Source organism: Poromitra crassiceps (genome assembly GCF_964638095.1).
Source record: "Poromitra crassiceps genome assembly, chromosome: 20".
Taxonomy (NCBI): Eukaryota; Metazoa; Chordata; class Actinopteri; order Beryciformes; family Melamphaidae; genus Poromitra; species Poromitra crassiceps.
The window spans coordinates 14,889,987-14,904,159 of NC_139637.1; the positions used below are offsets into that span (position 1 = coordinate 14,889,987).

General features: G+C 42.8%; 1 protein-coding gene across 1 annotated transcript in view; it reads right to left on the reverse strand.

The window, feature by feature from the left end:
- LOC310794893 (NACHT, LRR and PYD domains-containing protein 12-like) overlaps positions 1–1,703 on the reverse strand; it is a gene marked incomplete at its 5' end in the record, with an annotated part of 19,065 nt that extends 17,362 nt beyond the window's left edge. The window contains 2 exons of the mRNA XM_083656933.1: positions 1–265; positions 1,580–1,703. The exon at positions 1–265 is cut by the window's left edge and continues 1,476 nt beyond it. Of these exons, the coding sequence (XP_083513059.1) occupies positions 1–265; positions 1,580–1,703 (389 nt within the window). The remainder of the gene's footprint in view (positions 266–1,579) is intronic.
- Between the last annotated feature and the right edge of the window lie 12,470 nt (positions 1,704–14,173).

Here is a 14,173-nt window from a genome sequence, read left to right on the forward strand (position 1 = left end):
GCCTCTCCCTTTGTCATCAATGTTCTGGTTGGTCTACCCCTTCCAGGTATGGGTTTATAGAAGTCTTCACATTTGATTGATGCTTCATGTGCATTGTTGACCCCTCCAGTCTGTTCGTCTGTATGGTCGAGTTCTGTATATATCTCGCTCAGAGTTAGGAGTACCGGCATTTTTGATGTATCGCACATAACCAAAGACTGATGGTTCTTCTTCAGGGTGGATTTGTGCTTCCTCTGGCACTCAGCAAGAGTCTCTGAATCTGAGTCTGAATAAATAACAGAGGACATCAGTGTGAGGATGTTATAGTAAATATGAGTGATGCAAACACTTTGTGATAAATGTCCACATTCCCACAGTCCACATTGTCACTGGTGGGTGGACAAACAGATCCTAACTGGGTCTAAGGTATAATGTTGTAGAAATGTTCATTATTACTAAAAATAATTACATTGTTACAGGCACTTATGTTAGAGTAGACAGGACCCCTCTAGCTTGGATATGATGTTTATTTCTATATATTTCCTGGTTGTCTGATGGTTGAATGACACTTGTTCATCTATTTGGGGCTTCTGTACTGCTATGTATGACTCACAGTACGTGCGCCCCCTCCTTCCCGTTGGACAGTTTCTGACCTCAGTGAAGAACGAGAGGGGGTTATGGCAGCTCTAGCTTCGGAGCAGAGGAAGGACAGCCTGTGATGGACTTTATGATTTTGGAAAACCTGTTTTTTCGGTTTTGTGGAATATTTTCTGTTGTCCCATTTTGATGGGACCCTGAACTACTGGGGGACATCGGATTCCTTTCCTCTCTCCTCCACACTGGATCGGCTGAGCTGTTCGAGGGCCTGGACGTCATATGCTAGCAAGGGAGAGCTTCCTACGCATGCATGGGTGCATTAGGTAAGCAAGCTATTTCAAGCTTGTTCATTTTCTCATGTTACGGATATTGGTGCAGTTAAATACCCCTAGACACAAGTTGGTTGTGAAGGATGGTCGAGCTAGTCAATACCGATCAATAACAACATGAACAAAGATATGTCCGTTTGCTGTTTTCCTGACAGTTAAAATAAACACAGTCAGTCACAGGGGCGTCATGCAAGACAAAAAATCTGAGGGGGTGACCTTTGGCCGTTTAAAACCACATTTAGAGGAATATCTCCTTTTATATTAACATTAGGATTACTGTATATTTATTTCGAGATTTTTATATATTTATTTATTTTATTATTTGTGGTACTGTATATGGTTATTTTAGCTAAGTCACTCCCTGCTGCCAGTTAAATCTTGCTTCACCCAAAATGTTCACATAATTCACATAAAGACTATCCACAATGCTAATTAATTTCGAGAACTAATAAAGCCACAGTTTAAAGGAGCATGTCAACATGGTAATAGCAAACACAATGCATAGGAAGCAGTAAGTACAGGTGAGACTGTGTTGACCTCACACATTGTCTGCTGCATTGCAAATAAATGCTCAGACTGAGCAGGAGTAAGGCTATTTCCCAAACTGCTCAGCCTCCTCATACATACATACATGCATGAAGGAAAAATAGCCTAAAAAAAGTCACTAAACCTACCTTTTGCATCAACCTCTATGTCCTCTATGTCCTCTTCACTGAGGACAGGGCTGGGATGACTTTCTGTTCTTTTCTTTTTTTTAGGAATGAGAAGAGTTTCCTCTGCATTTCGACCTGGAGACATAAAATGGAATTCAGTGTTTTGCTAAAGCCTACAGTATAACCTGTGATAAAGTGATGGTAAAAACTATTAGATCACTGCCATTAACACTCACACAGCTCTCATTTACCACCAATGTTAAATAGGATGCTATGCTATCATCACAAGCTGCAAGCCAGACGGCTACATGACATGTACTGTAAACAACATGCTTGAGGGATGACTATGCATGTATTTCACAATTAGGCTATGAGACTTTGTATCCTCCAGTTGGAATGACGTAAAGACGTCAAATCACTCGCATCACAAAATGTCTTCCCACCATGTCTATACTGTATGTGGTCAATGAGAAAATCCCGGCTGTAGATTCTGTCTTGACTTGCTCTAGCTGATTTGAACCCAGAGATGGATCCATAGACATTGGCAGTGTACCAGCACTAATGTGGAAAACATGCTGCAGCATCAAAGCCCACGTGGGATGGGCCGCGGGCTGAGCCGTGGCTGGCGCCTGCCGGCATGCAGCTCCCCGAAAATGTGACTCGACGCAGCTGACGCGAAGTAAGTAGCTCTCATCCTAAAAAAAAGGTTTGGGCAAGTTTGGGCTGTAGATTCTGGCTTGACTTGCTGTAGCTAATCTGAACTGCTGTGTTTGATCCACAGCAGGACCACAGGCAGTGTACCAGGCACGCATTCATATTCACCTGTTCATATTCACCTATTCATATTCATACGTACCTCCCACTGTGGGTCTAGATGCTCCATGTGAGGATCCTGTGTCTGTAAGAAATTAAATTACAGAATTGCATAATAATGTCTCAGACTATTTTCAATGATGCAAGACTACTTCCCCTAATCAATGTCTGATTAACAATCTCATTCATTAATCCATATTTCCTTCCATTCATCTTCTCTCCCCCTGCACCAACGCCCTGTTCAGGTGACATCACTCATTCATAAATATGCACGCCGTCATTCTGTCCAATCAATGTCTCCCACGCTTTCCCATGCTCTCCCTCTCTCTGGCCTGCCGGCCAATCACCTAACTGGAGTTCTATATCAGTTCCCTCGTATTTTAGAATGTTGTAACTCATTTTGTGTGTCTCCCCTCAGTGATGGTCTTCACCATAGCAGTTTGCTTAACCCCACCTCCTCCCCTGAACACCACCAATGTCATGACTCCTGTAGAATTCCCTATGGGGGAATCTCTATCCTATCAAACACTGACGTCCTCCTCACGTCTCAGAGGAGCGTCATCATACCATGGTGTCATACGCCAAATCTAAGTGTTGTTTGTTGCATCATTAAAGTTTATTGTACTTTCCTTCTAGTCTCTCATCATTGAAATAATATTAGATAAAATGATAATGATCATAAATGATCTTATCCAGCTCACCAGCATAGTGAGTCAGTGAGTCATAAACAGGTTTACTTTGATGCCAGAAGTCCTTTTGAAGTGTCACTTTTTCAAAATGTGCATGTCTCTTTTGGAGTAACATACAGATCTGACAAATCTATACAGGAAAGCCTGTATTTTACACTTGGCCTTGGATCTCTGTTTTTATATATTCTATCAGTCACTATGTCTGCAAAAGTGCCATCTCAATAAAGTATTATTATCATTATTATTAGGGGTACAAGCATGTGCTGCTGGAACCCTATTGTTATCCGTCATAATTAGCTGGGCTTGCTATTATTATTGTGGAATGGGCTGTCTGTTGTATCAGGATGATAAGGAGCTGCACCAGTACTTACCCCACTGTATTTTTGTCAGATCAGGGAAAGTTTCAATGAGGTCCTCGTCATTTTGTAGAAGCTTCAGGAAGGCTTTGCAGGTGTCCTCTCCTTTTGCCATAACCTTATCCACAAGATCGATGACCCGCTTCCCCACATTTTCTGTCCCGTTCAGGATATGGTAGTCACGTTGAGTTATCAGTCCTTTCTCAAATACTTTTTGAAGGATGAGTTGGAAGTCTCCACGCAGAATACCCTGAATCTCAGTCTTATTACATCTCACTGTTTCTTTGGCAGACATGCTGGATCTATAATAATAATAATAATAATAGATGGGGCTTATATAGCGCTTTTCCGTAGCTCAAAGACGCTTTACAATAGGTTTCACAAAAACTAAACACTGGGGGGGCGGGGGGAGACGTTAGTGAACATATAACGACAGAGATTACACTAAACACTGAGTACTATGTGGGGGGGGGGCGATAGTGAACATATAACGACAGAGATTACACTAAACACTGAGTACTATGTGGGGGGGGGGGGGGGGCGATAGTGGTGAGACAAGACAGTAGACAGAGACAGCACACAAACAAGGATGGGGGGAGGGAGCAGAGGGACTAAGGGAAGGCGGTGGAAAAGAGATGGGTTTTGAGGCGGGAGTGGAAGACTGTGAGGGACTCTGAGGTTCTGATTTCTTGGGGAAGGGCGTTCCAGAGTCTGGGAGCTGCCCGAGAGAAAGCTCTGTCCCCAAAGCTGCGGAGTTTGGACTTGGGGGTGGAAAGGAGGTCGGCTGAGATCTGAGATAGATAGATAGATAGATAGATAGATAGATAGATAGATAGATAGATAGATAGATAGATAGATAGAGAAAAGGAGATGATAGAGAAAAAGGTTAGTGTGAAAAAACAAGCGCAGTAGAAGAGCTGCGCCTTTTTTGTAGCTGGGTATGTTTGACTCGAGGGCTTTAGAAGGTTGTAGTATTGTTAAAGGACAATATAGGCCATTTTTGCCTGACTTTTAGTGCACTCACTGTATCTGTATTCACCTTATGTAGCCACACCCATTTGACCCGGTTGTGTGGTCGTGTGACGACTTCCGGCAAAAAAAAAAAAGAAAAAATGGCTGGCTGGTCCAATATCTAACTCTATTGGAGTAGCCAGCCATTTTCTTTTTCTTTTTTTAAATGTAAATGACACGAGCACTCGGAGGAGAGAAACCTATCTGAAGCTTTCTTTGTTGGAGTCCAGGTATGTTTTACAAGAAAGTGCTCGTCATTGTCGACGATAACGTTATCTGACCTGGCTAACAGTGGATACTCGCTTGCTTGCTGTGTACCGAGCTCAAAGTAGTAGGCTACGTTCTTTGTTTTACCCCCTGCACTGTCCGCTATGACGTTCTTTCATATTTGGCGCCGTGACCGCCGGAAGTGTTAACACGACCCGGAAGAATTTGGCCCACCCCAGCGTCTGAACATAAGGTGAATAGAGAGGCCAAGTGGAACGTCACTTCCTGCTTCAGCACTGTACCATAGATTTTCATCCGCCATTTATTTTCCCATAGACATTTCGTAAAATGCTTATAAAATTGTTTTACTTGTTCAAACCAAACGGTTCAGCTAACGCTATAATCGGGAGAGACCATAGAACATTTCACTCAGACCAAAACTTAAAAAAACAACACTGAAAAAATATTTTCTTTAAACCCACATTTTTTTACGTTTTGGTCCCAGTGAAATGTTATACAATCTATCCTGTTTCTAAATATATCTGTCTACCTCTCTATACATTATCACTCAGTGCCATAGAGCCAAAGGCACACCCACTTCCAGTTTAGGCATAATGTATGTGTCTTAATGTACATTTTACGAAATAGATGCTTTAATTAAAGCATCTATTTCGTAAAAATTTTGCTCATAAAAAATGTTTACTTGGTCAAGCCAAGCGATTTCGCTATATTTGGAATCACGAGAGACCATACAACATTTAATCGCACCAAAACTATATATATATATATATATATATATATATATATATATATATATATAATCATGTAACTCACACAAAGGCCCAACTGTGACAGCAGCGAGAAAAAGGGGGCTGGATATATCATTTTTCAAAATAATTTTCATGGGCTACGGCAATATGCGACAATTTGCCAGTGCTGCCCAACCAGGTTACAACACCCCCCCCCCCCCCCCCCCACCCCCCCACCAGAAATGGAGGAGAAGCTGCGGGCGCTATTAGAAAAGGGTGATGGATTTGTCTTGTCAGCTGACATTTGGACAAATAGGAGAGGGCACAGCTTCCTGGGCATCGTGGCCAGTTTCATTGACGGGACGTTCAAGGGGCACACCGTTCTGTTAGGCTGTGATCACATACAGGGTCACCATACCGCTTATTGCATTTACCAAAAGTATGAAAGTGTACTGAAGAATTGGAACGTGCAATGACGTGTTATTCGTGTAGTGACTGACAGTGCAAGCAACATGGTCAAGGCGTTTAATGAAGCTTAAGCGAAAGTTCTTTAAGAGAGACCTGTAGTATCATTCATTCACTCTCTTTCATTTATTCACTCTCCTAGGAGAAATCCTCTAGTTGTCACGCCCACTCATTCATACCACCACGTCATCAATCAACCCTTTTCCCGCTTCTACCTAGCGTCACTGTTCGTGGGCGGTAACATTTAGATTAAACCAATCCGATTAAGACACATCTTCCCATTCAGCCTATCATCATCTAGCTGTCAAAGCTAAAAGCTGCCTTTTCTCTGTGTGTGGTTGTCAAGCTGACATCATGATGGAGTCTAATCGCCAAAAATAAATATTCTTATGTTCCTATAGGCTCATGTATACCTAATCATCTAATAAATCACTGTCATTCTAGAATGTGTCTCTCTGTTTGAAATATAATCCCTGGCCTGGAAGAGGCCGAGCCCGACCCTGAAGTTGAGGAGGTGACAGCATCAGGTGCCGGCAGCGCCGACGAGGATAAGGAAAAGGGACTAGAGCTCTCACAGGTCCAAGTGGAAGAAATTGTTACATATAATGTACAAAATATGGTAAACCAGTATTTTACTGTGCCAAATCTACATCTGAGGTGCCCGATTCACATGCTTCAGCTGGCTATCAACGAGCACGACAACATCACTCATCTATTAGTGAAAATAGGGCAGCTGGTCAAAAGTGTGCGCAAAAGCACCTTGAATTCAGAGGAAACCGACCGACTCGGAGTGCGCCCCGCACCTGATTGCACGACACGATGGAGCAGCCAACTGCGGATGATTCAGTCGTTCCAAAAAGACCCGTTATGGCAAACGGGTGCCTCAGGAGGTCCCTGAAGATCATCAAAGACACAAACCATCCCCACAACAGCCTGTTCTCCCTGTTACCCTCAGGGAGGAGATACAGGGTTCCAAAAGCACGCACAAATCGCTTGAGGAACAGTTTCTTCCCGCAGGCCACGAGACTCCTTAACGAGACTCCTTAACATACGCAAATAGTGTAGTAGCCGTACTGTATCGTACTGTAGCTGCTACCATTACGTATGTCCAGTGTTGGGCACTCATTACTAAAAAAGTAATATATTACATATTACTCGTTACTATTTTCAAAAGTAATATTATTACTTTACTTATTACTCCATGCCAAAAGTAATTCGTTAGATACTCGTTATATTACTTTTCCGTTACATTCCACACAAATGGCAATAGGCCTTTTTCACTGCAGCGATTTTGTGTCTAAAAGGCAGGAGGTAACACAGGTGCACCAAGATGTTAATTAGGGCTTCCAACTTCCAGTCCATTTAGGTGTTCCAGTGCTGGAGCCCTAATTAGTTAGTTGGTTGCACCTGTGTATACTCTGTCTTCTAGACACAAATGGCCGTTGTGAAAAAGGCCCATGGCGTTTTTCTCATCAAAATGCAGACTTTGCGGTGCGAATGTGTGAACTAGGTCTATTATGTGCCGTTCCATTTAAACTAATCGCTTTGCCAGAGCACAGCTTCCTACAGAGATGCTTGATGAAGAGCACACCTGGCTCAAAGTGATGACTGACAAGATGCAATCTTTTAAACAGCTTCTGTTTTATAGAATGCAGTATGCACTGCCAATGCAAACTCAATACGTATAGGCTACATCTTTGCTTAACAAGTTTGTGTCACAAATAACGTTAGTTCTGCAACATTAACATTAACCTGACAATAATAACAGCAATGTTTGATGTCCACCAGCTTGTGAGTTTTTACGTTATCTCTGTATTTGAACAGTTTTCCGGTTTCTGTTGTGCTGTCCTCTCGTCTCGTAACGTTAACGTTAGGAAGTTTGAGCTCGTGTTTTTCACAGTGGAAAGAGTGTTTAGTAGCCTACCTGTCCTGGACACCGTTTACATTTGACTTTGATGTTCAATCGTGTCACCTTTCTTCCCGACAAAAACAAAGTCATGGGAATATATCCAGCCACGGATTTTCCTCCTCGCTCAGCAGGACAGAGAGGGAGGTGTGCCTGCCTGCCTGTTGCCTGGTGCTCGAATGTGCTCTGCGGTGACGTCACCTTGTTTTGGGAGCGTTAAAAGCCATGCTGCTTGTGACAGTGAATGCCGACTGCGTGTCGTTTTGCAGCGCAGCGGCATCACAGAATGGACTCAACAAAAGATGTAACGACTAACGTAACGAGCTCGTTTATCTTGAAGTAACTGTAATATTATTACTTATATTCTATAGTAATTTGTTACACTACTCGTTACTTGGAAAAAGTAATATTATTACAGTAACGAGTAACTAGTAACTCGTTACTTCCCAACACTGTGTAGCCTATGTCTAATGTTTAATTGTATGTTTAATAAGGTATATGCTATTTGCACCTGTATGTCAAATACGTCGAATTTAAAATGTTTAAGCACGTCTAAAGTATGCACATGACATGTGCGGTTACATGCTGCCACTCCGACGTGCTGCCACTCCGACGTTCTGCCACTCCGAAATATCGGCACTCAGAAAGGGGGTCTATATTCCCCGTTTTTCACTAACCTCTCCCAGCCCCCACGCCAAACCTAACCTCCCCCCATGCCTAAACCTAACCTCCCCCAGACCCTAACCCAAAACCTAACCTCTCCCACCCCCACGCCTAAACCTAAGGTCGGCATTGCGGCTTCTAAGGTGAACGACCGCCAGTCCGAATAATGGAAGTTAACGTTCGGAGTGGCAGCATGTCGGAAAGGCAGAGGAACCCCGACATGGGCACCTATGTGCAGTGAATATGCCACTGTCTCTGACTTGTCTTATCACTATACTGCCTTATTGTTTGTTGTGTCTCTTGCTGTTTTTTGCACTCATATGCCCTGTTATATTTGTACTATGTTGTAAACGGAGTCCACAGCACAAGAATTTCACACGTGATACTTGTACCATGGAGTGACAATAAAAATCTTGAATCTTGAATCTTGAATCTTGAAAACAAAATAAAATATACCACAAACCTGTATTGTCACCGCTGGCAAACCTCACAGACAAAATGGAGAAGGAGCTGGGGAACCCCGGGATTATTGCACCAGTTTTGAGGGATGAAGGGACAAAACCTGAAGTAAGGGAGGAGTGAATTATGTTGGTTATTAAAGGAGAGAGGGAAGGTAGACAGGCTTTCACTAGGGAGGTAGGAAGGGGGTCAAGCTGGCAGGTGGATCATTTGGATTTACGGATGAGACCAGATATTTCAGTAACAGTGGGGAGTTCAAAGCTGGATAGTGGAGACGAGAGGGGAGCATAGGGAGTAGGGTGAGGTGATGTAATGCTGGAGGGGGTCAGTTGCTGGTGAATGTTTTCAATTTTGGTATTGAAAAAAGTCATGAAAGTGTTACATTGAGTAGTTGAATACAGGTGGGGTGCAAGGGAGTCCGGTGGTCGCAGGATGTTTGAAACTGTGGAGAACAACGTTCTCGTGTTTCCTTCTTCTGAGCTGATTAGGTTGGCATAGTATGTGGATTTGGCTGAGGAAAGAGCATGCTTATACAGAAGTATGTGGTTATTGTACATGTCCTTATGAATCACAAGGCCAGTTTTGGCATAAAGGCGTTCCAGGCGCCGGCCTTTAGCTTTGAGCTGGCGAAGTTCAGATGTAAACCAAGGGGCAGAGCGGGTAAAAGAGACAGACCGGGTTTTCAGAGGTGCATGTAAATTTAACAGGTTATGGAGTCCATCATTGTGGTGGGAGACCAGCTCCTCGGTGCACTTTATAATTTTTTTTAAACATGTGATCATGCTGTGGTTTTACTATTTTATTGGTTTTATTATTATATTGCTTTTATTACTGTGCTATTTGTTTTCATTGTAAGCCACTTTTGCACAGTAGCATAGGTCACTTTATCTAGTATTCCGCCCATTTCTTTGCACATGTCATCTTTTATCCTCAGTGCAATTTTACTTTGACGGGTCAGTTGCAATACAACTCCATGCACTTCATACGTAAGGTGCATCTCTTCACGAAAAATGTGTAGACCTTTGTTGTTCCTGTTATGCTATTGTCATTTGTAGTGTCTTCTTATGATGCAGCTGTATGCAGCACTGTTGTCCAAGACAAATTTCCTCTCGGGGACAATAAAGTATATCCTGATCCTGATCCTAAACCATTTGTAAACTATTTAATTAAAGGCCCAATCCGTCAATACTCACTATTACTGACGCCGGTGGCCGTTAGTGTAACTGCAGGCAGCGTGTGAACGAGCTGACGCGCGGGCACCATACTTGCACGCGCACAAGCAGTTGCCTGGCAACAGCAGAGGTGTTGGTTGCTTTGTAACGTTAACTCATAAAAGTCACTTGAAAACGGCGACCTGGACAATTTATCGGTCAGATCAGCCTCGAGATTAGCCTAGGTAAACCCAGCCCCCACGTGACCTGCTCTCTCAGTTCCCAGTCACTAGGTGTGACTTGTGACTGTAAGCAGGGTGAGCCTGAGAGCAGGTCACTGGGGGCTGGGTTTACCCAGGCTCCCTCGAGATGCCCAGGAAGGATTCTGGATGAATTAGGGGACGTTGGCTGCGGGGAAGTCGATACTCATGTTAGCACAAGCCAGGAAATAGCCTGCTCCCTCTGTATGTACGGTATCGTGTAATGCCTGGAGTTGACCAAACTGAACAATCAAACAATGTTTCATAAGCATAACAGTAACGTTAGGCATATTTAGGACTGTTAAATTCATTATCCACACAAGACGGTAACGTTAATAGTGGGGCTGGTGGTAATTTCTATAAATGTAAATTAATATTAGTTAGCCGCGATTAGCATCAAGCCAACGTTACTATGTGCAGTCCCACTGCAGCTAACTGCAGTCAGAGCCTGCTGGCTGCGGGACAAGCCAGGAAATAGCCTGCTCCCCCTGTATGTACGGTACCGTGTAATGCCTGGAGTTGACCAAACTGAACAGACAAACAATGTACCGTAAGCATAACAGACAGTAGGCTAACGTTAGGCATATTTCCGACTGTTAGATTCATTATCAACACAAGACAGTAACGTTATTAGTGGGGCTGGTGGTAATTTCTATAAATATAGCTAAATCTATTAATTAGCCACGTATAGCATCAAGCTAACGTTATCATAGGCAGACTCACCACCGCAGCTAACTACAGTCAAACAATAATGTTCCATGACCATAAGCATAACGGTAGTAACGTTAGGGTTGCATTAGCCTACTTCACACAAGACGGTAATGTTAGCAGAGTTTCTGACCAGGTGGTCAAATACTTGTACTACGGAGTGACAGTAAAAATCTTGAATCTTGAAAATCCATTAGCAAGCAGCTAACGTTATCTGGTCAAAACCACATTACAGTAGCGTCAAGCAGCAAGTTCCCTTCATGAACCGAAAACACAGTCCTGACTCTAGTTTCCCCCCGATGTCGGTCATATTGCTGTCTGGCCAGACGGGCTTCATTAGATAAATATTTATTTATTTATTTAGTGTGGACTTTTTCTGGAGTCTGTGTTGTTGTAGCCGTCGGGCAAGAGGCAAAGCTCATGAACGCGCGCAGACGTCACATCCTCTAGCTGTGGCGGGAAATGCTATCCCCTTCGAAACTGAAGTATTTCCATGTATCTTCTGAACGGCTGGTCGGAGAGAAACGCCCCTGGTCGCCTTTTTTTAAGTTACGTCAAGGCGCATTCACTCATTGCCAATAAAAAACACTTTGTGCACATTTGTGCACATGCGTGTAGCCACGGGTGCGCTAGGGTGTGCAAATGCCACCCAGACAGGCCGCTGGCGCACCCAAAAAACAAATGGTCCGCCCCCTGGCACACCCTGGCTTTCTGTGGCACACCCAATGAGCCGAGTCTGGCTACGCTACTGAAGCAGACTGACAAGGCCTCAGTCTGCATGCAGCTCGGTGTGAGCTGCCAACATGACAACAACATTACAAGGGTAAATTCACAATGTTTTAACTCATTTTTCTCCATCAAAACTTCTTAGCAAAACTAACACAGTTAGATTGTTCTTATAGCACAACTTTTTTCATCTCGTCTTAATCTGATATTTGAGGCAATAATTATCTTTCTCCTCAGAAAGCCCTGTGAGAAAATCCCATCAATCTGCATCAACCCCAAGAGTAATATCTCTGGGTTTCCTGTTTTGAAGGTCTGCTTGAAATGAACGATATGATACATTATATTATATGAGGAAATTAACGATATGATACATTATATTATATGAGCTATGAACGTGAACACAACACCGTTTATACAGTGCTGTACCTTTTCTCTGGGTAAGAATTGAGCTTGAAATTAACGATATGATACATTATATTATATGAGGAAATTAACGATATGATACATTATATTATATGAGCTATGAACGTGAACACATGCATGTTTTTGTAGATTGTGTACATTGTGTAGATTACAATTATTATGCTTATTATTATTATTACTATGCTAAGGAAGGTAGGTGACCATAATTCATTTAAATGTCCGCTCTCGAAATCGCTGTCCGTTCTCAAGAGCTATTCAGTTGGTTCATGAAATCGCTGGGCTGCGTGCCCTCCAGTGTTTGTGGTGTGGGAGATTCCAGCTGTCAAAAGAAGAAGACAAAAGACTTGCTCCTGGCTTGCCCCTTTCGGAACTGCTAACATAGCTTACGCTACTACGCAGTCCCTTGTTAGTACACCGCCGATGTAGCCACCACAGGTCGCTCCGTCTGCTAAATTTTTCAAACTACTCGATAAAGTTTCGCAAATGAAATTTCAAATGTACTTACGGAGCGAAAAGGGTTGTGTGAACCTCCGCGCATGATGTAGAAACAATAGCGCCACTAATAAACATGTTTAATCCCTCACTGAAACCCGGGTCTCATTTCTTCAAAATGAATCAGCTCGAAACACTCGTCTTCTTCTGCGCTGCTGTCATGGGTGGTGCGCATATAGCAACCATAGCGCTCGCTATCACTTCCGGCCCCTGGCGCCCGGAAGTGGCACTTTTGTAGTTTTTTGTAACCTATTACAGTTATTATTTGCGACAGTGGGTGGCACTGTGGGGCTGTTTTGTTGCGCATGGGCAGAGGGGGTTAGGAGCCATGTGCTCGGACAAGCCAGAACAGCAGGAAATCTGCAGCAGATAACATCGCAACAAGTTTTTGACTGTGTAGACCGTGTAGACTGATTTAGATCATTTAGAGCAACCATACGTGTTTATTTACTTTTTGTAGAATATATTGGTAACCCTTTATTTTACAGGTACCCTAGTTACATATGAACTATTTGTAATTACACATGAACACCAAATGTAATTACACAGTAATTACCAATAGTTCTAAATGATGTTCATATGTAGTTACATTGTAACAGACCTGTAAAATGGAGTGAGTCTGTTCAACTGTAGTTCATATGTAGTTACATGGTACCGGACCTGTAAAGTGGAGTGAGACTGTTCAACTGTAGTTCATATGTAGTTACATGGTAACGGACCTGTAAAGGGGAGTGAGTCTATTCAACTGTAGTTCATATGTAGTTACATGGTACTGGACCTGTAAAGAACCTCCAGGCTGGGACAGAGATTGCTAAAACCCAGTGGTGGATTCGAACCACTGAACTTCTGATTGCAAAGCAAGCGGCTTTAACCACTCAGCCACGAGGGCTTTCGAAATTCCATGGTGGAGTTTGAGAGGATAACTGTATGTCAGTCAGATGTAGTTGCTGTCACTTCATAGCTTTGTTATTATACACAGATACTTGGGGGGGAAATATTGATATTTGTTAGTTGTAGGTATGATTTTGTCCAGAATTCCCATACAAAAATTATAATAAAAGTATTGTAGGTATAGAGGTAACAGTGAAACTATAATCAAAATACCCATTCTTCTACATTCTAATTGTTAGCTTATTGTGAAGCCAATCTTCAAAGTATCAACATTTTCCCCCAAGTCTCTATTTATAATAACAAAGCTAGGAAGTGACAACTACATCTGACTGACATACAGTTATCCTCTCAAACTCCACTAAGAAAGTTGGAAAGCCCTCGTGGCTGAGTGGTTAAAGCCGCTTGCTTTGTGATCAGAAGTTCAGTGGTTCGAATCCACCACTGGGTTTTAGCAATCTCTGTCCCAGCCCGGAGCTTCTTTACAGGTCCGGTACCATGTAACTACATATGAACTACAGTTGAATAGACTCACTCCACTTTACAGGTCTGGTACCATGTAACTACATATGAACTACAGTTGAACAGTCTCACTCCACTTTACAGGTCCGTTACCATGTAACTACATATGAACTACAGTTGAACAGTC